Genomic DNA, 22,737 nt, shown 5'->3' with positions numbered 1-22,737 from the left:
TAGAGTTACATTGAAAGAAAACTGACGGCGTTTTTATCATTAAAATTTCACTTTTTTACCAGAAGTTTTTTTCTGTTATATTTGCCTCCAGCTCCTTCTTTTTGATGTTTTCATACAAATGAATGAAAATCGAAAGTTGTTTTAACTTGGCGGAACTCGAGAGTCATTCTTGATATAGCGTCATCATTTTGGTTTGTGAATAATTGAAGCAAATAAAGACAAAATAGAGGAGATATAACGAAGATGATGGGTTGAAATAATGGGTTGAAATGATGGGTAATGATAGATAATGGTTATTAAATAACTTAAACAAATATCAGAGATTTTATGACGTTAAGAAGCAATAAGTTATGGACAAAAACCAAGAACCGATAGCAAATAAAGGACATAAGATCAATTAGAGAATTAATATGTTTAAACCTTGGGGAAAACAAGCTTACAATTTGTCAGGCAATAGGAAGCATGGAGGTCTAGGTTTGAGTTATGAAACACGAAGCAAACTAATCATAACTGGGACAATTATATTACCTGTTCGCAAGATTCAACAGTGACGGGCCTGAAATGAACAAAATGTAATAAGTAGAATATATCGCTTTAGTTACATTCATAAAAAGATTTTTCATTCATACGTACATTCTGAGAAAATTAATTTTAACCGTACGATACCAGCCAGCGTTTACAACAATGCATATTTAGCTGGGTCCAAAAAACAATACTTGGCTACAGACACTTAATGCTCTTAGCGCTGGGAAAAGTAGAGCAAAACGGATATGGAATGAATAACCATCTTTAAAATCATCTTGATCAAATTTCCTTATCAGTAACACAATCATGAAAAGCCAATGATTTGATAAAATGGTGTTAATCTAAATATTAATCAGCATTCAAATTCGATCTATTTCAATCGATAAATTGATTAATTTTTATAGATAACACAAAAGCAATATCACCGCTAATCAATATTAAAGCTCGGTAACATTAGGAATGAAAAAAGCAATGCTATTCAATCTTTCATTGGTATGTCAGTATATATCTTCTCTTTATACATGCAGTTTAATTAAAGGACAAGTGACACGCTTTTGGCGCCAAATTTTTTTTTCTTTTAACTTAAAGTAAAATGCTGTATGAGAGTGTTGTTGAAATATTTTTCCTTTCTGATTTCATTTTCCTACTTAAAAATCCTTTTCAAATTATGGCGGGAAATGAATCACGTGACACCGTGACGTAGATTGTGATAATCTGTTGTTGCTGCTACTGGTATACAGTGCAATATTAATGTTTACAACACGCTTCTAAACGAATTTAGTTCGTCTGGACCTGTCGCGTCGTGTTTTGCAGACTCTCTAATAATGACAGGAAAATTCCGAGTTATCACAATGTACGTCATAGGGTCACGTGATAAAAAGCAAAATCGCGCCTCCTGCGCCCCCTGATTAGAATTTTTTGTTCTAAACCAGGAAAAACTTACTTCTAAACGATGATCTATAAGTTAATGAAAAGAAAAGATAGGGTGAAAAGTGTGTCACTTGTCCTTTAATCATTCTTTGCTGACGTCATTACCCATGATGTAGGTTTTCGTTGGTTTTCATTCACAAAGATTTACTTCCAGTTCTCAAAATTTATGAACATACCTTGACGTAGATGGATAATCCATAATTTTTGAAAGGGACGAATTTCTATTCAAAAGACTAGGTCTCTGTACTTTTTCCTTTGGAGTAGTGCCCCTTAGAGATAAAAATTGCAATTAACAAAAGAAAAATTTATCGAGTGCGGTGGGGAATATTTGGAAGGATATCTAAAATTAATAATTACAAGTAAAATAATATATAGTATGTTGCTAGCAAAAGTTTACTTAAAATGCTCTTGTGATTGTTTTTCAGATATCTGATTCTAAGTATCCATCTCTTTTTCTATAAGAGTTTAATCTTTCAAGAAACCTGATCTTACTGCTTTGTGTACATTTATACGCCTTAACAAAGTATGACTGATTTCTGCTAATATAAAATTTAGCTTCGTTCAAATTCTAGAAAACTACCAGTCTTTCTTTCAGACAGTACCATCTCCTCTATGGAGCCATCTCTATTAATCAATGGGGAAAAACGTTTTTCAGTAGAAATACGAGCGTGAATAGTATTGTAGAGTTATTCATTTATGCAACCATCTAGATATCCAGACAGTCAGTTTTCTACTGATTCTATGCACCTTACTTTCTTAAATATTCTATCATTCTTGCACCTTAATACCAAAGAAAAGAAACATTCTATTCCATGCTCAATCCGTATAGAAAAATAAATACTAACCCAGTATTCCCACCAGCCTTGGCCAACTGTGTTGAACTGCCACTGTTTGTGCGCGAAGGCGGTTTGTGGACAGGAACCATTACCGGCGTGACGTCACCTTCACTTTCATCAGTTTCTGACATGATCGGATGATGGAATGATTTGTGATGAGGGGTGCGAGGAGGTGAATCCGGATCGCCTTTGCCTACGATACAAAGGGTGGGCATTTAATTTATATGTTCAAATAAACATGAGGCAAACTAGGAAAAGTCAAGTAGTAACCGTCAAAACAAGGGCTTGATGCAAGAAAGAGTTAGAAATAGTAAATAGGGTTTAACCAAGTATGCATAGCAAATTGTGGCTCTAGGTTGACAAAGACAAGTCATTGATAGCTACCAAATAACCAGTAAGGTTTCAGCCATGATCCTTACACATAGGCATATGTCACTTATCAAGAGTATCAAAACAACTCTGTTATTTCTCATTAAACATGACTTTTGAACCTGCTTTCAAAAAGGCATCAAACTTTTTCATTGTACGAAGAAGCACCTCTGTCCCTATAGATCAATTTCGAAACATAAATATTGCAGGCCGCGTAAAAGCTCTCTAAATCAAGGTACAGAGATATGTTCTTATGCCTACTCCCCTACGCTCGATGTTATGGCAAACAAAGTACCAAAATGACTACAAGTTCTGCAACGGGCTCACCTATGGCGGTTAAGAATCTCACAAGGTCTTTTGCCAGCTAGAAAAGAAAGCCAACTATAACTGTAAGACTTAATAACATCAACAATAACGTATAAAAATATCTGAAAGAAATATAAGATATTGAATTATTCATGAAATTAAATAACTGAGAGTCAAAAAATTCCACGCGGAAGAAAGAATTCGTCATCAACTGATAGGTAGGTAAGTAAAGTATCCAATTCGCAGATTAAATTTTTAAGGGTTGTCATAACAGTGCGGACTTCCTCACCTCCCATTTGTCATTATCAAGCGAAGCTTCTAATAGCAATGTTGCATGCTGGGATAAAACAGAAAAAATGGATGAAACCAATTAACATAGAGAAGTGGGGAGAAATGGGGGAAAGCAACAACAATCGAATAGTTAAATAGGGCGGATTACCAACCAAAGACAATACTAATCTAGACAATACTTCGATCTTATGATTTGTTTCATCTATATCTGACTTCTAAATAATCTTGATAAACACGATGTTAAATATGCAATTATCACATAGAAATTTAATTGATAATTTGCTTCAGTTTTTTGTTACTGTCTCTGTCCATTATTTAAATTATCTAAGGATCATCCGCATTGCATTTTGGCTTCGTCGTCATCACTGATACCATAAGATAGAATCATAAATAGACAACTTCACTAATCAGGAATAGATTTGTAGCTCCTTGCTTTTAAGTGGTAACCGGAAACAATAATTGAAAATCTTGCTGTTCTTAGGAATCAAATACATTGACTTTATAACTTGGCTGTCCCTGTATAATACCGTGCATAGAAGGCCAATCGGGTTCCCAAGTATGAATAATTCGTATGAAAAAGCATACCAACTGATTATTCTATCTATACAGCCAAGCCAGACTCAGACGAGAAAATATAACACATTGCTAACAGCAAATTGAACACTGAACGTGAAAGAACCAGTTAACGCGAAGTAGACAAGACTAAAATCTTGTTTAAATCCTCAATAGAACAAATAAAAGGCATTCCACCCCATAAATTTTTCCTATTCAATTTCCGTTTTCTGTCTGCAATATTTTTGCATTCAACTTGAAAGTGGAAATGTGTTACTTCAATCAGAAAAAAGTTTTTTTAAACTTCGTACAATAAGTTGTATGGACAGCCTTTCCAAAAAATCTTACCTGGCGGCTCACAGAATGGTGCTCAAGGCTCTGTATAATGATAAGGTATGAAGCAGCTGTTTCTAATTTCTGGGAGTCACAGCATTCCTAGAACGAATCATAATTTTCTAGTAAAAATCCCGTTATAAAACAAAAGTGTTTGCTACTAGAAGAGAACTCGCTAAACCCTTGCTTGTGTATGAAAATAATTTTTCAAAGCCAAAAATATAGCTTGACCACATCACATCAAAATTTTCAGCTTGACCTAGCAACAGTCAATTACCAACTTGCACATAAAAATATTTCCACCTTGGTGGCACATTTCAAAAGCTAAGAATCCATATTCAAAGATCAAGACTGCAACAACAATTGATTATACTTTGTAGAAAGCAGGATGTTTAGGTCAACCCTCATCAGAAAACCACATCAAAATTCAATCAACTTGACCAGATAGTTATCATTTGCATGGCTCAGTGGTGCAAACTAGATAGGTCTTGACTTTTGAATGCAAAGGCACAAACAAAGCTTTAGTTGATTGATAGGGAAACCTAAACTCAATTACATTAATACTAAAACCATTTGCGATAAGCCAAAAAGAACATAAGCTGCAGTTTTCTCAAATGCTCTTAAAACGTTTAGTGAACTAAACACTGTTTTATTCAGTACGCTTTTTTGTGAGTTACGAGTACATTTCAGACGACAGCAACTAGTTGAGTGTGTATCATAAAATATGACCTGCACACCAAAAGAAACAATAAACTTCTTCATGCTTAATCTAATAGGTTTAAAATAAAGTTTGAAAGAATAGTAATGAGATATCCATAAAAAATGCAGACTCGTGCACATTAGAATTTTAATTCACAGAAAAAGATTTATACGAGCTCGTTATATGATTAGTAAAAGCAAAAATGTTGTTATGATGGAAGCTGTTGATGACGAAAAAAACATGGATCGACAATCCCTCTTCGATGGTTAAAAAACACGTCACCAATACAGTGACAAGCTAAACGGTTGATAATAATGTTCTGGGAATCGAAAGATCCTTGTGAAGATGGTAGAGGTTTCTGAACAAGGGACCTACCAACAACCAGTTTAACTCATTCACCTTGATACAGAGTAAAACAGTAGATGTGTATATTCTACTTAAGAGATATACTGAATACACAGATAGATTGAATAAAAATATTGTGGTTTGGAATATAATGTTTTATATCGGTACCAAAGAATTGGTAGAGTTGAGTTGAGAATTGAAACCAGGCAGTTTTTAACGGATATTTGGGTAACAGAAGAAAAGTAAGGGAAATGCAAGACCGCATTATACACGAATGCCTATAATGCTGTCATTGTTTTTGCATACAAGTCCAAACGATAGTGCCATTCGAGAACGGAGACATTCGAAAATATTTGTCAAAACAGAGGGATTGTAAATCTATTCATTCTTTTTTTAGTGATGCAAATAATTCGACAAAACTGTGGACAGTACTAAAAAAATGCCTTTTTGAAAACGTTACGGATTTATACCCCTGCTTTTTTAGAAAATTTTAGGAAAATGTGTACCCTGTCTTTAGGGGTAAATTATGAAAAAAACCTTCCCTGAAAATGCTGTTAAGGTAGTTAAAGAAGATATCTGTTCTAAAGAATACACATATTGTAGGCTTCATTTTTCTCTCATTTGCCCTGCCATGAAAATATGAAGGAAATTGGAAACACAAAACAAACTTTACCTTAAAAAGATCAATTGGATTCCCGACGACTGAAAACAAGTGTCGCCACAAAGCAACTTCAGTCTTCCTTGCGCAATGACAGACGGTCTCTAAGTACTGAGGGAATTCTTGGATGAAGGCAACGATTCTTGGAAGTAATGGGTCTGTGAAAAAACGAACAATTTTAGGAAATTAAACATTAAGATTGGATACAAAACTATCAGGCTGACTTACTCTAGGGGAAACTATAAAACTGAATTGCTTAAGGACACTGAGTACGAAAGTCCACCCCCCCCCCCCCCCTGAGTATGTACGGCCCCGGTTCACGAAAATATAGAGAAACAGGTACCCTCTTGCGGAAGTGGCAACCTTTAGGGAAATCGTGGCTACAGGTCTGTCTTTATGATTGCTGTTGGAAAATGTATTGAGAAATACATGAATAATACTTTTATAGTGGGGGAAAATGTGAGCGAGTGACATAATCAGGGCAGGACTTAAATGGGCAACCAGCGACTGTTCTCCTATCAATTAATGTTTTTCAAAATGAACTGAAATGTCAATTGTTATACAAGACACAGACGAAAGCAAAAAAAGTACTGCGATCTTCATTGAGAAGTTTAATACAGTTTTGTGTTGGATTGATTGGCTTACATTATTAATAAAAATTCAATAGGACTATGATCTTGCTTCTTAGTAAGTAAATTTCTCACAGTTCAACAGTAAGCTTCAGTAATCTAAAGTTTAACATAAGACAGCGAATGCAGTTAGAATATAGGTTAAATACCAGGAATGGGTTCTGAAGCAGTGGCCTCTCTCTCCAGCACTTCATGCAGCATCAGTTCCAATACGTGAGTGAAGTAAGGCAAATTTGTACACGTTCTTGCTATTTCCAGGGCATGCACTCCCAAACTGTTAAGAGACAGAGCCTTCATTACAAAAAGAGAAAAATCTCATAAATGATTGGTGAAAATCAGAATTGCCTAAGATTGCTATTTATAGCCTCGCCTAGCAGGCACGTGATTTTACCCATGTTTTAGTTCCTTATAGTTAGATTTAATGGGCAAGTCTGATTGTACGGACTTAGTAAAGGTGTTCTTACTTGTTCGTACCCCATATTGAAAATGCGTATTATCAAGTTCTCATTGATTGACAAGGCTGTGCAGAATTTGTTACTTTCTTGGTTTGCAATAAACCTAAAAGGTGTGGAAGATTCAGGTTCCTGATTTCTTTTTCAAAAACGTAATGAAGTTTGAAGACTTATATGATGTTAATTTTATTCAATCTCATCGATTGATAATGACATTGAAGGTAGATTCTTTCACTCACTTTCTTCGCAAAAGTTGCCGTAAGATGTGAGGCAAGTAAACTTGAGTCTAAAAGAATAGAGGAAAAAGATCGCCATCAGTTTTGTATCCTTTTCATTAAACAAGCAGCATTCTAAGCAAAGAAAGGACTTGAGTAAGATATTATTTCTATTGTCAATTGAAATTAAAATTCTTAGGTTACTCGCAATTGAGATATTTCTTATCCTATTTGCAACCCTGACAACAAAAAATACGATATACTGGAAGGGCAGGATAGTTCTTTTGTGTAGTAGTTTTGAAGCATCTTGATACATAAACAAAACTTTGTGCCAAGTGTCTTCAAGTTATACTATGAGTAGATTATGCAACAAAGCATACAAAAGTAGATGCAAAAAGGACAAGACATACCGTCCTCTCAAGGCTGTAGGATGAAAACATGTGTGAATTCTTGTACGAAAAACCAGGTGACAGGCTGTCAGAGACATTGTCTGTTCCAATGCCAAGGATAACAGCATCTTCAAAAAGCACAGCTACGGCAAAGAAAGATCTTCCTTACTTGGCAAAACTCTGTGTTGAGAAAACTAGTTTTGAAATGAAGCCATTGACTACCGTGATGGAGCCAAAGAGCAACATTAACACTGCACGTAAAATAAGAATAGCTAACATATGACTTGCAATCTAAACTCACAAAGCGGGTAAACATTCAGATCAAAGTGGAGCATGATGCGCTTCGAGAGAAACCCAAGTGATCTTCCACCATCATTGATCGGAAATAAAGGCAGCCACGCCTGCAAGAAAAGTTTCTTGATTTAAGAAGAAAATATGTGTGCAATTGAGTATCTATGGTTTCGTGGAAAGTAGGAATGCAAGAAGATAGTGCAAGATTATATCAATCATTGATTGGATGGTTCTATGGCAGGGGATATCTTCTTTAAAGAATTTTAAATGACAAGTGAATCCTTGCTTTTAGGAAAAACATAAAAGAAGGGTTAAGCAGCGTGATACGTAAACCATAAACAAACTTAAAGTATAATCTTTAAAATTAAGCACTAAATGTTCCAGAAACATCGTTAAGCACTAAATGTTCCAGACTTGATTTGAAAAATTAGGAACAAGAACAATAAATTCTAATCAAATTTCTAGCCAACTTTTGGCAAAAATGTCTTATGCCTGCAAGAATTTTGGAGTAAATAGAAAAACTTTTTGTGATAGAACCATCCAAATAATCTTAGAAATGCCTATTACCATCTCCACCTGCTTCCCTTGATGACCATCCTACACGACAAACATCCTAAACAGTTTTTGTCGTCATGTATTCAGATTTTACAACGCCTAGAGTCAAAAAATGTCAATCACATTGATACCTTCATTCCCTGAGACCCACAAGCAAGCCAGAGGGATTCTGACAAGTGTCTCTTATTGGAGTGAACATCGACCATGTACCAAACGTTTTCAACGCAGGAAGCGAGGACGACTGGTGATAAAAATTTAACCTAAAAAAAGAAGCAAATTAGCCACATTACAGCATAATGCTGTTTGGAGACAGACAACTACTCGACTTTCAATGATGCCTAAATGATCATCCCCTCCCCCTGCAATCGAACATTCTTGAAAGGCAAACTTTTTGGCAAATCACACAAAGATATGCGCAAGCAATACTGTATCTTCCATGTAAACATCGTGTCTAGGCAACGACAAACGTGAACAATCGTGTCTACGCAACGACCAAAAGTAAAACAGACCTGTTTGCCACCTCTTTCAGCTGCTGGTCTGTCTTTCTGCAACATCATAATTCTGCCAGCGACATTCATCACTAGAGAATTCGCTTCGTACCCATCTGTAGACGCGCTTAATGCAGCTAGAAGGGATTCATTAGTGCCAAAAATATCAATTAGGACCTTTTAAGAAGTAAAGAATTAGTACGTGACAATGGTTCAGTAAACTGCTTAAATTCTTGTTGATACCCAGCTAGTTATTGGTGTTTCTGCAAAGGTTGTCTAAATGCGTAAAATAATAAAATTCTCGTGGATTCACAAATGTACAAAACTATGTCTGCATACATATTGATATCAATTGTCAAGGTCAAAAATAATGTAGTTTTTCCACTGGCTTTTCAATTAATTTTGAATGAAATATGATTGGACCTTTACAGTAATATATATAATGTAAATATGGCAAACTGGAACTTCAGTAAAAGGAGTAAAACATAGACATAGGGACGTTAAGAACGAAATAGCTCGCAGGTAACAGATGCAGCATGAAGGAATGGGGTCTTGAGGTTTTTGTGCTGGATCGCTAAGGAAAGAATCGAAAAATCCAAACTTACCTTGCTCATTTTTCAATCCAGTCAAACTTAATGACGTAACGATGAGAGGATGCTGAACGTGGTCCATCAAAGACACTTCTGATAACAAGACGGGGGTGACTGTAGCAGCTGTTTAGAAATGTTAGGAATGATTGCGTAGACTGAATCATATTGAAAACATAGCGCTTTGAAAATCGAAAGTACACGAAAATGCCTTGATAAGTCTTCTATATAAGTCTTGATAAGACTTATATAGAAGACGAAAGAAGAAAATGGTACTGAAGGCTATCGTCAAACGTATGACCTTGATTTTGGTAAACTAACTTTGGCTAGCCGAGTCTTACAACAGAAGATGCCTCGTGCTCTTTTTCAGCTTTGAATGTGAAAACACTTTGCAACTGGCCTATTTTTATGTACGAAGAATGAGTACATGAAGGGGGGATTTTGCTCAGCTCGATGGGCATCCATATATATAGATATATATATATATATATATATATATATATATGTAGAATTGTTGCCAATTGTGTAACAATGGATCGGCATTTTGATGAGTTCAACAATGGAAACATAGAAGCCGAATTCAAAGGCGGGAGACAATCGAAACAATGCAGGCATAGAATGCCAAAATCAAAGGATTTTCCCAATTTTCTCAAACGAACAATCGAGAATCGTGAGTTTCCCGATTAAGTGGGCAATTGAGGTTCGCTAATCGACACTTAGGTCTATAATCGTGCTATTAAATTGGGTTCGGCTGCTAGCCTGAGATCCCCTTTGTGGTCATCCTCCTAGATTCGACCAATCACCTTTAGTTTTGCTCATGACGTTGTGCAGTTAAAATTGGTTCTGCACGTGCATGTTGAACGGTAGCCAGAATAGATCAGAAACTTCTCGTAATCGAGAATGGTGCTTTCATCCTGTCAAGCGTCAACGTAATTAGACGTATAATTTGCAATTTGCTATGTAGGATACAAAAGAAAGTGCGGCAATATGCGATTTCACGAGTTTCTGCAAGAATCAACTTTCATGCATGAGTCGTGGAAAATATATTGTAAGTGTTTGAAATCTGTTTAGTTTTTCGCAAGTTTTGCAAAGTCGGTGAAAGTTATTCGAAGATTTCCAGGTTTTGCGAAATTGTCACAAAATGCTTGCAGGGACTTTTCAATTTTCTCTGGGGTTGATCCAAAATTCATTCGAAATTTTTCAGACCCCATATTTTTTTTAAAGAAAGGGTCAATATGTTGGATAAGATAGTTTGGTGCAGGAATAACGTAAAGAAAAATATAAATTTGGATCGTGTGAGGTCAGACCAACAGTTACGGGAATAATCAATTAATAATCTTGGGATCTGTGACTACATTTCTTCATCAAATAGTTGAATTGCCGAGTTGAAGAAATCTTTGCACTTGCAACTAGGAAGTTTACGAAATTAAAAGTTTGGCTGCTCACAATTACGTACGATAGATTCCCCTTCGTAATCAAGTAATTGCACTGCCGCGAGATCATTATGCTGGAACCGTTTTGTCAGCGCGGTTCGTTAGGGATCGTTAGGCACGCATCGATTTCTCCTTCTTGCAAAGGTTGATAGTGGAATTCAAAGATCTGGGTTTGGTAAACTTACTGCGTCATAGCATTCCCTGCTGTTTATCAAGAAAGTGTAAATCTGCGAAACGCATTTTGATAAAGCAACCGAATAAGAATAATTATTCGTGTTAAAAAATGTCCTTCGTCAAATAAAAAAACAGATTCCCAGTTAGGTTCCACTCACAGAGCCCCAATAAATGAGTTCTGTAATCTTAGCGAGTCATAGCTCGTGCCACCGTTTTTTAGGTATTTTAAGTCTGTGAATCGCAATCTCATAGAGCATAAAGGTTCTTAGTTGTCTGGGAAACAGACTGGAAGGGCATCTAGAAAAGTTCAGACATTTAATACATTTGGAATCTTCGTTGTCGTCATCATTGTCATCGTCGTCATCATAATCATCAATCATCATCATCATCATCATCAATCATAATCATAATCATAATCATAATCATCAATCATCATCAATCATCAATCATCATCATCATCATCATCATCATCATCATCATCATCATCATCATCATCATCATCATCATCATCATCATCATCATCAGTTTTGTCCACATCGCCAATTCATAATATCGAAGTACCATTCCTCCACATTCTTCGTACATTGCAAAAGCCGTGCTATCTCAATATACTAAAATCCTACTATGCAAATTAGCTTCGAAACAACGAATGTGCTACTATGCAAATGAGGGGCAAGCACGTCTGCACACGGTCTCACCCACTCGACGCCTCTTCGAACGAGATCGGTTTCGAGGCCTCCTCGAAACGTCCCGCTTTTTCCTCCGTTCGATCCCGTCCGTCGACGTGAGTCTGCAGCTGGCCTTCGATTTTCGATTCGGTCCCGTCTTCCTGCCTGAAAATCCTCGAAACAAACTTTTTCTAGGCGGAAGTTGCTTTGCTCGCGGACCTGATTGCCTCTCCGGAGAAAAGGTTACGTCGGGTCGTTAAGCGTGTTAGGCTTTGTCAGCGAGGTCGTTAACCGCCACCTCTTTGTGCGGAGAAGCAATTATCTCCGCAGAGTTACTCTGCCAAGGCTCTGCTAATCACCATCGATTTTTTTGGCACCAAAAACGGTGCTGCGTCACAGCTCGGTTCTCCCTTCTGGATGCGAGTTTCGATTCGAATTTTTGGGAATCAAAACCGGTCGAATGCGACACCTTTCTCCCAAAAACTCAGCATCGTACGAGCAAAAGTTATGATTGTCATGATTTTGCCCTGTACTGTAATGTACAGTACAGCAGTGTACGAATCCTTTGTGTTAGGACTCTGGCTCGACCGTGATTGGTCGAAAGTTTGATCGTTATAAGTACTAAGAATGCGATCTCATTGTTTAAACTAAGCGCTTATGGTTATCATGCTCGGATTTAGCTGTACGCGTTCCATCAACTCCGTGATTTTCAAAAGGGCTTTGGATGTAAATTCAAAGCAAACTAAACGCAAAAAAAACTCTAGCTAAAATGGACAGTTTAGCATCGACTAGAGGAGCGTATGCGAAAAAGGTAATCAAATTCTGTCCGAGTGGGGTACGGGCCCCTCCACACCTGAATTCACTGCAAAGAACTGGCCGCTTAAAAAAAACAAAAGGAATGTCGTATTTGCATGGAATCAACACCAACAGACTCAACACCAATATATTAACCAATTGATAAACTTTTAGATTTTCAATGGGCCCCGCCATAAAAATGGCCAGCGAAAGTTTAGAAAGCGAATTTTCAACGGGGCCCGTCATGAAACGAGCAATTTTCAAAATGGCGTCGTAAAAGCGTAGCCACTAACGACCTGGGCCACTGAACATTCAAAAACTTGCTTTTGAAGTTAACTGGATGCAAAAAACAGCGAAATTTCGGAAAATAAAACTTTATAACAAACTTTGTTTTGGTTCAGGACGTTTCCCTTCGTAATAAAGCTATAGCATTCAGGCGAGATCATTAAGCGCCAACCTAATTGTCAGTGCGGGTCGTTAGCGATACTTGGGCACTCATTAACCTTTCCTTCTGCAAAGCTCCACGGTGGAAAGCCAACTTTTTCGCTTTGCTAAACTTGCTGCGTCATGCCTTCCCCCGCCGTTCTTTTAGGCACAAAAAGTCAGTCGAGAGCATTTTTATGAAGCGAAAAACGCCCTTAGTCGTTTCCAAAACAAATTGAAACCAAAATTAGATATTTTCATCAGGCACATCATAGCATCAAACATAATGCCTGAAATTTCTCATTTAAAAATAAGCACTTTCCTCCAAGCCTATTAATGTAGAAAACACGCTTGCAAATCTAGCACAAACTATAAGTAACTCCCGAAATAGAGGAATTATTTAGACCTCAAACTGGTAATGATCAAGAAAAAAGATACTAAACAGTAATATTTCCTTGATCACTGAAATGCACGTTGTAAACTTTCATGTGTGTAAGCATTTAAATACGTACTACCGAACAAGCATTTCAATTCTTCATTGATCTCCAAAGAGCTTCACGTAAACTGAACTCGGTAACTCGGTAAGTTCAACCATGTTTTCTATTTTATTTTTTTCATGTCATTTTCTTCTTTACTGTACAAAGAACATTTCAAATTTTTATAGATTCTTTTCTGTACAAACATTATTTCAATTTTAGTGCAAAATCCTCGCTTTCCGTTTACACTCATTCTCGCCGATCAAGAAATTTTGGATTTTGAACCTTTTTTCAGTAAGCAATTTTCTTTTTCCGAACATTTGAGTTACCTAATATCTTTTTGGCAACATCTAATTTGCTCTCTATTCTCACATTTTGGAAATCAACCTCCCTCTTTTCAATACACATTGACCTGCTCATCCGTTTTATCGATTCAAAAACCTTATTTATTCTTTTTCGGTCCACATTATACCTGTCAATGAAACAAAAGCTTTCATCAAAAACACTTCTTCATTTTTTTCTTAAGCTCTCATGAAAATATTTCTTTATTTGTTTCGTATCTCAATACTCAGGAACTGAATTCCTACCTGCGTTCCTCTACCGCAGGATGGCCACGAAGACAACCGATCTCTTTGAGATTACATCCACCCAGATAAATAACATCAAATTAATGATTGCCTGCCTAAATCAAGATGCCAATGAAATGGCGAAAAACATCGAAAAACAGCAAAGAGAGCTTAGAAAGATGAAAGGCCATCTGTTGTCCACCGAATCAAGGCTCACGGGACTCGAAAACTCTTTAAAAAAACTCAAAATTGAATTCCAAACGGAAGAGCAGATGCTATCTGATTTGGGAGACACCAGCAAAAACGAGGAGCTCCTCTCGATGGCCGAAGTTGACGAGTTGCAAGAACCTCAGCCCGGCCCCTCTTCAGCAACCGAGTAATTCGGTTGCTACTCTAAATTCATCTTTCCTTTCAAACCTTCTCTTGCCTCCTGGATTTCTCCAGTTGTCATGAGCTCTTCAACTTTTCTACTGTCTCCCAAATCCCTCAGCATCTGATATCCTGCAACAACTGCTTCCTAAATAATATTCCGCAATACTAGAATTTACAATTGATTAACTAAAATGGTGTTTCTTTGCTTGCTGCACTCTATTCATTACTATATGCTCTCCAGCATAAACTGCTCAATAAAAATCGAAACATGGACCTTCGCCCTGCTTGATCTCCCTTAAAAGATTTATTTACAAACAAGGAAAATTTATTCTCAATCACAAAGTTATTTTGCCTTAAGGACGCCCACCTAGCTCACCGAAACCTACAATTATTGAAACGTCATGCAAAATATATTCCCCTCGAGATTACCGCATCATACAAACACTTCAAATCCCATATCATTAATGCGTTTTTCCAACTTTGCGAGGAAACAATTAAACTAACACGATAAAGCATAACCAAGCAGAATCAATAAAGCTTTTTACGAAAACATCCCTTCTACGGATGCCCCCTACGGATACCAACGCCATAAAGAACTCTAAAACTTAACCACAATCGAACATTTACTGTACTTAACGCCAACATTAAAATTGATATTTCCCACTTCCATTAAATCCAACCCGTCACAGAAGTGTATAAAAAGCAACCTTAACTTCCAACAACAAACGAAGACACTCACTGTCATAAACTACACAAGCTTTGGGCCGTGAATCAAGAAAGGTGAGCACCTCGAGTCGACACTATATTTTCAAGTAAGCCCCTTGCACGTTCTTTGTATGCTTTCATTATTATTGAAACCTTCATATCATCAGAAATTCTACGTTTTGTTTTTAAATCGTTTTGACACGTTATGGGCATATTTTCGTTTTTTTAAACATCCAATTATATGTCAGAAATTGCCCCGGATATTCCTACATTCATTTTATAGCACTTCTTTTTCAAATTTGCTACTTTTCTCCTCTTTTTCACAGATTTGTACGATAAACAGTCCGCCACACCCTTAATTGCACCTCGAGTCGACACTATATTTTCAAGTAAGCCCCTTGCACGTTCTTTGTATGCTTTCATTATTATTGAAACCTTCATATCATCAGAAATTCTACGTTTTGTTTTAAATCGTTTTGACACCTTCTGTGGATATTTTCGTTCTTTTAAACATCCAATTATATTTCAGATATTGCCGCAGATATTCCTACATTCATTTTATAGCACTTCTTTTTCAAATTTGCTACTTTTCTCCTCTTTCTTACAGATTTGTACGATAAAGAGTCCGCCACACCCTTAATTGCACCTCGAGTCGACACTATATTTTCAAGTAAGCCCCTTGCACGTTCTTTGTATGCTTTCATTATTATTGAAACCTTCATATCATCAGAAATTCTACGTTTTGTTTTAAATCGTTTTGACACGTTATGGCCATATTTTCGTTTGTTTAAACATCAAATTATATTTCAGAAATTGCCCCGGATATTCCTACATTCATTTTATAGCACTTCTTTTTCAAATTTGCTACTCTTCTCCTCTTTTTCACAGATTTGTACGATAAACAGTCCGCCACACCCTTAATTGCACCTCGAGTCGACACTGTATTTTCACGTAAGCCCCTTGCACGTTCTTCGTATGCTTTCATTATTCATTATAAAACTACTTCCATTCTCAAATTTTTCGCGATTGTCTTTCAGATTTTCATCTACTGCCCCTTCCCCTTTATTCTGATATTATCAGAAATTCTAGGTTTTGTTTTAAATCGTTTTGACACGTTCTGGGCATATTTTCGTTTTTTTAAACATCCAATTATATTTCAGAAATTGCCCCGGATATTCCTACATTCATTTTATAGCACTTCTTTTTCAAATTTGCTACTTTTCTCCTCTTTCTTACAGATTTGTACGATAAACAGTCCGCCACACGCTTAATTGCACCTCGAGTCGACACTATATTTTCAAGTAAGCCCCTTGCACGTTCTTTGTATGCTTTCTTTATTATTGAAACCTTCATATCATCAGAAATTCTACGTTTTGTTTAAAATCGTTTTGACACATTCTGTGGATATTTTCGTTTTTTTAAACATCCAATTATATTTCAGAAATTGCCCCGGATATTCCTACATTCATTTTATAGCACTTCTTTTTCAAATTTGCTACTTTTCTCCTCTTTTTCACAGATTTGTACGATAAACAGTCCGCCACACCCTTAATTGCACCTCGAGTCGACACTGTATTTTCACGTAAGCCCCTTGCACGTTCTTCGTATGCTTTCATTATTCATTATAAAACTTCTTCCATTCTCAAATTTTTCGCGATTGTCTTTCAGATTTTCATCTACTGCCCCTTCCCCTTTATTCTGATATTATCAGAAATTCTACGTTTTGTTTTAAATCGTTTTGACACGTTCTGGGCATATTTTCGTTTTTTTAAACATCCAATTATATTTCAGAAATTGCCCCGGATATTCCTACATTCATTTTATAGCACTTCTTTTTCAAATTTGCTACTTTCCTCCTCTTTTTTACAGATTTGTACGATAAACAGTCCGCCACACGCTTAATTGCACCTCGAGTTGACACTATATTTTCACGTAAGCCCCTTGCACGTTCTTCGTATGCTTTCGTTATTCATTATAAAACTTCTTCCATTCTCAAATTTTTCGCGATTATCTTTCAGATTTTCATCTACTGCCCCTTCCCCTTTATTCTGATATTTATACACATTCATAACAAAACCCTTATGTTATCTTCCCAGTACTTACTAATCACTTCAAATGCCACGCCGACGTCTGCGACTCCTAACTCTTGCAGCAAACAGACGACGCGAACGCCAACGACGGGAAGAACGCCAGCAACGCCAACAACTAGAACATCAACAACCTCCCGAAGCTCAACAACCTGAAGATGGAAACCTCCCGCTACAACATCCCGAGCCTCTGCCCCGTCAACAAGATTATCATCCTTTAGAAGCACGCAGAGCTGCAGTTGCTCCTGCTCAGGCGCCGCCTCCTGCTCAGCCACCGCCTCCTGCTCAGGCGCCACCTCCTGCCCAACCACCACCTCCTGCTCAGGGACCGCTCGCTGCTCGAGCACCACCTCTTCCTCAGCCACCGCCTCCTCCTCAGCCACCACCTCCTCCTCAGCCACCTGCACCTGTCCAGCCACCGGTTCCTCTTCAGTTACCAAGACAACATCATTTAGCTCCTATGAATCAATTCTGCAATCATTGTCGCGGAAAATTTTTTCAAGAAGAAAGAAACACGAAAGGGGTATACACCAAATGCTGCTTTGGAGGTAGAGTGAGCCTCCCACCGATTACCCCTCCAGCACAAAACATAATGGACCTCTTCAATGGTGAGTCGGCATCATCACGCCACTTTCTTGAAAATATCCGCCACTACAATTGCGCATTCGCCATGGCTTCCTGGAACGCTCCTATCGACCATCATCCTGGAAGAGGTCCTAGAGTAATAACAATCCATGGTCAAGCCTACCATCTTACAAGTGCTGTTGAGCCCCTCCCTGATGAACGCCCCCAGTATAGCCAGCTCTACATTCTAGACACTGACCAGGCTTTGCAACAACGCCTAGCTGACCCCAGGAATGTCGACTTGAACCCTCAAGTTGTCCAATTGCTGCAAAATCAACTCACCACCGTTAATCCCTTTGCAAGGCAGTATAGGAACATCGGACAAGTCATTCGGGAACAACGAGCCCTAGCACTTGCAAACAACCAACCGCTGTTACCCATAAGAATGATCATAGCCCGCCGTGCATTGCAAGATCGACGCTATAATGACCCAATAGTTTCTGAAATAGCAGCTGTCTATGTTGGAGATGAGGGAGCGCCTCCCAACCCGGCAAAGAGGGACATTGAGACCTACCCAAACAACCAGCGCAACACAGTCAAAATAAAGGCAACATCTCCAGCAGCAGATCCCATGACTTACCCTCTTCTATTTTTCAGCGGTGAGCAAGGTTGGCACACCCAACTTCCACGCAACCCTCCCCCTGGCGAACAAGGCCGCCAAGGGGCAAGGGCTCCCAATCCAAGACAGCGCATATCATTGAATGAATTTTATGCTTTCAGGGTTGCAGTTCGTGATCAATTCTGCACCATTCACCGTTCAAAGCTGCTGTTTCAACAGTATCTGGTCGACGCATTCACCAAAATCGAGGGCAACGAGTTAGAGTTCATAAGAAGGAACCAGGCTCAACTGAGAGTTGATTCATATCAAGGCCTTATGGATCACATTCACGCACGGGCAGAACAAGAGCATGCAAATGTAGGCCGCATTGTGATTCTGCCCTCCACATTTCATGGTAGTGAAAGGAACATGAACCAGAACTACCACGATGCCATGACCATTGTCAGAAAGTATGGTAAACCAGACATCTTTCTTACAATGACAGCAAATCCAAGGTGGCCAGAGGTTACTGAAAACCTCCTCCCACACCAGCAACCAAGCGACAGACCCGACATTATAACTCGTGTCTTTCACTTAAAACTGAAGGAGCTTTTACGTGACATCCTAGAGAGAAATCTACTAGGCCACGTCAAAGCGTATGTTTACACAATTGAATTTCAAAAACGCGGTTTGCCCCATGCTCATATGATCATTTTTCTTTCAGAAGCTCACAAACCGCGCGATGCACAAGATGTCGACAGGTTTGTCTCAGCTGAAATCCCTGATCCTGATAACAACGAAGAGTTGCATAACATGGTCAAGAAACACATGATCCACGGTCCATGTGGTGATCTTGATCCACATAGCCCCTGCATGGCAGATGGAAAATGTACCAGAAACTTTCCAAAGCCATTAAAACAACGCACTGACTTCAACGTTGACGGTTATCCACAATACAAACGCCGCGGTCAACACGCAGCTCAGCTTCGTCGCAACCTGGTTAATGACTCCTGGGTTGTCCCCTACAACCCTCATCTGCTCATGAAATTCAACTGCCACATGAATGTAGAAGTGTGCACAAGTGTCAAAAGTGTCAAATATATCTTTAAATATATCCATAAAGGAAGCGACTGTGCACACGTTGAGATCAGAGAGAACACCATCAACCATGATGAAATCCTTCAATATCTCAACGCAAGATACATTGGACCACATCATGCAATGTTCAGAATACTGCAGTACAAGTTGCACGACAGAAGTCACACCGTCATACGACTTGCAGTACACCTCCCTCTCCAACACAACGTCTACTTCCAAGAAGGACACGAAGAGCAGGTTCTACAGAGAAACCAAGACACCACCCTCACAGCTTGGTTCCACTTGAACAATTATGACGAAGAGGCACAACAGTACCTTTACCATGAAATTCCTGAACATTATACATTCGACAAACGAACAAAAGCATGGAAACGAAAGGTATCACTTACAAAAAAGCAACTATGACAATCATAATCATTCTTATTTTAATCCACACTTCGAGAATAAACCAATTAAAAAAACATAACAAAAAACTCTTCAAATCTCAATCTACTCTTTACAGGTACGGCCAGTCTCTACAATAATTGCAAGAATGTACCAGGTCCAGCCATCCGACCCACAAAGATATGCCTTGCGCCTTCTTCTACTCCACTGTAGAGGTCCAACATCCTTTGAAGATTTGAGAACAGTCGACGGTGAACTCCTAGAAACATTCAAGGATGCAGCAAGAGCATTGGGTTTAATGGATGACGATGCCGAGCACAGGAACTGCCTACAAGAGGCATCAATAATCAACATGCCATACCAGATGAGACAACTCTTCGCAACGTTGATCATTTTCCACACTCCAGCTGACATCAGAACTTTATTTGATCAGTTCAAAGAATCAATGTCTGAAGATTACATCAGACACGACCGCCACCTACATAATGACCCAACAATACCTTTCCAGGACAGACATATGTACCTGTGCCTTTGGGACATTAACACCCTATTAAAAGTCCACGGGAAATCCATCGCAGATCCCGAATTTTCTGAGTTGCCACAGCTGCCAGATAATTTCCAGAATCCAGAGCAAGATGAGGAAAACATCGACATTGCTCAAGAAAGAGAGCAAGGACAAGAAATGTTGCACCGCCTCAACGATCAACAACGTCACATTTTCGACACCGTCATGGAAGCTATTCAGACACATTCCGAAAACAACTGCTTCTTTGTTGACGGTCCAGCAGGGACAGGTAAAACTTTCCTCTATAATACAGTTGTCCACAACCTCCAGGCATTAGGAATTACTGTTAAATGTGTTGCTTATTCAGGCATTGCAAGCACATTGCTGATCAACGGAAGCACAGCACATTCTACATTCCAAATTCCCATCCCCTTATTGCCTGACTCTACATGCAATATAAAACGACAAAGTGTTAAAGCTCAAAAGCTTTTACAAACCACTGTATTTATCTGGGACGAGGCCTCAATGATCCCAGTCAATGCTTTAAAAGTAGTAGATATCCTACTCAGGGACATTACCCGAATTGATAGACCATTCGGAGGTAAATTCATGTTTCTTGGTGGTGATTTTAGACAGGTTCTCCCAGTTGTTCTTAAAGCAGGCAGAGAAGGAATCGTTCAGGAAAACATGAAGAATTCACCTCTATGGCCCCATTTCCGCAACTTTCAACTCGTCAGAAACATGAGAGCCATGCAAGACGAAAGATACCGAGAATTCTCAGATTGGCTCTTAAGAATTGGAAATGGAGAAGAGCCACAGGATGAAAACAATGACATCACAATTCCTGACCACATGTTGGTGCAGTCACTCGACGAGATTGTTGATTTTCTCTATCCACCACCGCCACCTGGAGAGCCAGACATAATGGGCGATCCAGTAGCAATGGCAGAACGTTGCTGCTTGACACCCACCAATGAGGCATCTCATGACATCAATCAACTCATTTTGGAAAGGATCCATGCACCAACTCAAACATTTTTCAGTACCGATAGGGTGATTACTGATGATCCCGAAGAAGCTCTAGCATATCCTATTGAGTTCCTCAATATCCAGACACCAACTGGTATGCCACTTCACCAGCTAGAGCTCAAGGTAATAACATTTCTTTCCTTTTCATAAAATTCTCCCCCCCCCCCCCTTAAATTATTTCTCCTTACAGCAACATAAACCAACGAAACCTCATTTCATTTCAATTTGTCGTCTCCTCACCTTATACAAAAATCCCCTACACTACGGTAAAAATAAATTTATATTTCTTCTCTCACACATCAAGGTCGGTGCAACAATTATTTTACTAAGGAACATCAACCCTAAAAAAGGTCTCTGCAATGGAACCCGTCTCATTGTCCGCGACTTGCAACGTCATCTCATTTGCGCAGAAGTCATCGCCAGTGAACACAGAGGACGCTATGTAATGATTCCACGAATCACAATGTCTTCCAAAGATACCGCCCTCCCCATCGACATTGCTAGAGTACAATTTCCAGTGAGATTGGCATACTGTCTAACTATAAACAAAGCACAAGGGCAATCATTACGATACGTTGGTGTCTACCTCCCAGAGCCCGTTTTTACTCACGGCCAGCTATACGTAGCCATGTCAAGAGCCAAATCCTTTGCAGGGATCAAAGTCATGTTACCACGAGGTAACAAAACAAAAAACATCGTATACCCTGAAGTCCTACAATAAATTTTACAACCATTCACCCATTCGCACGCACTGAAATACACAGAAATTTATCTTTGTAGTACTAACTACCATCAAATACTATCATTGTTATAAATACTTTAAAAAGTACACAAACAATCTAGCGTTTCAAAAATTAGAGTACAACACCCTATCCACTTCAAATGTACCCCTACCTTCCACCCCCCAACAAAGAGAAAAAAAGAAGAAAAACCTTACTCCCTTATCCGAAACAATAAATAAAAAATAATACCTTTAGCTGTTTAACTCTAGACTTTACCTATTCTAACACAGCGCACCCCGCGAATTTCAAGGTGGAGAGGCCAGCTTCCATAAATCAAGCTCGAATTTAGCCCTTCAAAACCAGATCTCTACATAAATATTTTTCCTAATGAAGACATAGATCAGGCCATAGGCCCTCCCACTCCTCCCCCCCCCCTCACGTGGGCCCTCTCTAAATATGTTGCAAACTAAATCATTTTCTATAACCACCACCTGCTGAACTATCAAATCTACAAGCACCACTTATGTTTTATAAAGAAATATATTTAGTTAAATCATAAACACTTTCGTATATGACATTGTTACTATTGTAATTACTGGCAGATTTTGTTTGACTCTTGAACAATATATTAATTCTCTCTTTGTATACTGTCGCATTTTCGTCATAAGAAACAATTCAACTGTAATT

The 22,737-nt window shown here is 38.4% G+C and overlaps 2 protein-coding genes and 1 long non-coding RNA gene across 3 annotated transcripts in view; 2 read left to right on the top strand and 1 right to left on the bottom strand.

Annotated features, from left to right (window-relative positions):
* LOC135694921 (guanine nucleotide exchange factor subunit RIC1) overlaps nucleotides 1–22,737 on the bottom strand; it is a 72,357-nt gene that overhangs the window by 9,244 nt on the left and 40,376 nt on the right. The window contains exons 16-29 of the mRNA XM_065213808.2: nucleotides 9,470–9,577; nucleotides 8,886–9,001; nucleotides 8,508–8,636; nucleotides 7,832–7,931; nucleotides 7,552–7,673; nucleotides 7,166–7,212; nucleotides 6,624–6,748; nucleotides 5,861–6,003; nucleotides 4,158–4,244; nucleotides 3,256–3,303; nucleotides 2,988–3,024; nucleotides 2,301–2,484; nucleotides 1,632–1,724; nucleotides 529–556 (exon numbers count right to left, since the gene is read on the bottom strand). Coding sequence (XP_065069880.2) covers nucleotides 529–556; nucleotides 1,632–1,724; nucleotides 2,301–2,484; nucleotides 2,988–3,024; nucleotides 3,256–3,303; nucleotides 4,158–4,244; nucleotides 5,861–6,003; nucleotides 6,624–6,748; nucleotides 7,166–7,212; nucleotides 7,552–7,673; nucleotides 7,832–7,931; nucleotides 8,508–8,636; nucleotides 8,886–9,001; nucleotides 9,470–9,577 — 1,367 coding nt within the window. The remainder of the gene's footprint in view (nucleotides 1–528; nucleotides 557–1,631; nucleotides 1,725–2,300; nucleotides 2,485–2,987; nucleotides 3,025–3,255; nucleotides 3,304–4,157; nucleotides 4,245–5,860; nucleotides 6,004–6,623; nucleotides 6,749–7,165; nucleotides 7,213–7,551; nucleotides 7,674–7,831; nucleotides 7,932–8,507; nucleotides 8,637–8,885; nucleotides 9,002–9,469; nucleotides 9,578–22,737) is intronic.
* On the top strand, nucleotides 16,428–17,466 carry LOC148959823 (uncharacterized). The gene is made up of 3 exons (XR_016143950.1): nucleotides 16,428–16,645; nucleotides 16,933–16,995; nucleotides 17,160–17,466. It is a non-coding gene; the product is annotated as an uncharacterized LOC148959823 (long non-coding RNA).
* Nucleotides 17,621–22,227, top strand: LOC135695802 (uncharacterized). The gene is made up of 3 exons (XM_089109744.1): nucleotides 17,621–19,788; nucleotides 19,913–21,451; nucleotides 21,633–22,227. The coding sequence occupies exons 1-3, from the start codon at nucleotides 17,743–17,745 to the stop codon at nucleotides 22,047–22,049; spliced, it is 4,002 nt and encodes a 1,333-aa protein (XP_088965870.1). The 5' UTR covers nucleotides 17,621–17,742; the 3' UTR covers nucleotides 22,050–22,227.

This window comes from Rhopilema esculentum, chromosome 8 (genome assembly GCF_057945365.1).
Source record: "Rhopilema esculentum isolate cy_ngs chromosome 8, ASM5794536v1, whole genome shotgun sequence".
In the NCBI taxonomy this organism is placed as follows: domain Eukaryota; kingdom Metazoa; phylum Cnidaria; class Scyphozoa; order Rhizostomeae; family Rhizostomatidae; genus Rhopilema; species Rhopilema esculentum.
This window is presented reverse-complemented; position numbering and strand designations above follow the sequence as displayed.

Excerpts from the sequence above, each read along its gene's own strand:
- LOC135695802 (XM_089109744.1), top strand. The coding sequence starts at position 17,743 with ATGGACCTCTTCAATGGTGAGTCGGCATCATCACGCCACTTTCTTGAA. Across the intron at positions 19,789-19,912 it reads CAAAAGCATGGAAACGAAAG|GTACGGCCAGTCTCTACAAT; the intron begins GTATCACTTACA and ends TACTCTTTACAG. Across the intron at positions 21,452-21,632 it reads TTCACCAGCTAGAGCTCAAG|GTCGGTGCAACAATTATTTT; the intron begins GTAATAACATTT and ends TCACACATCAAG.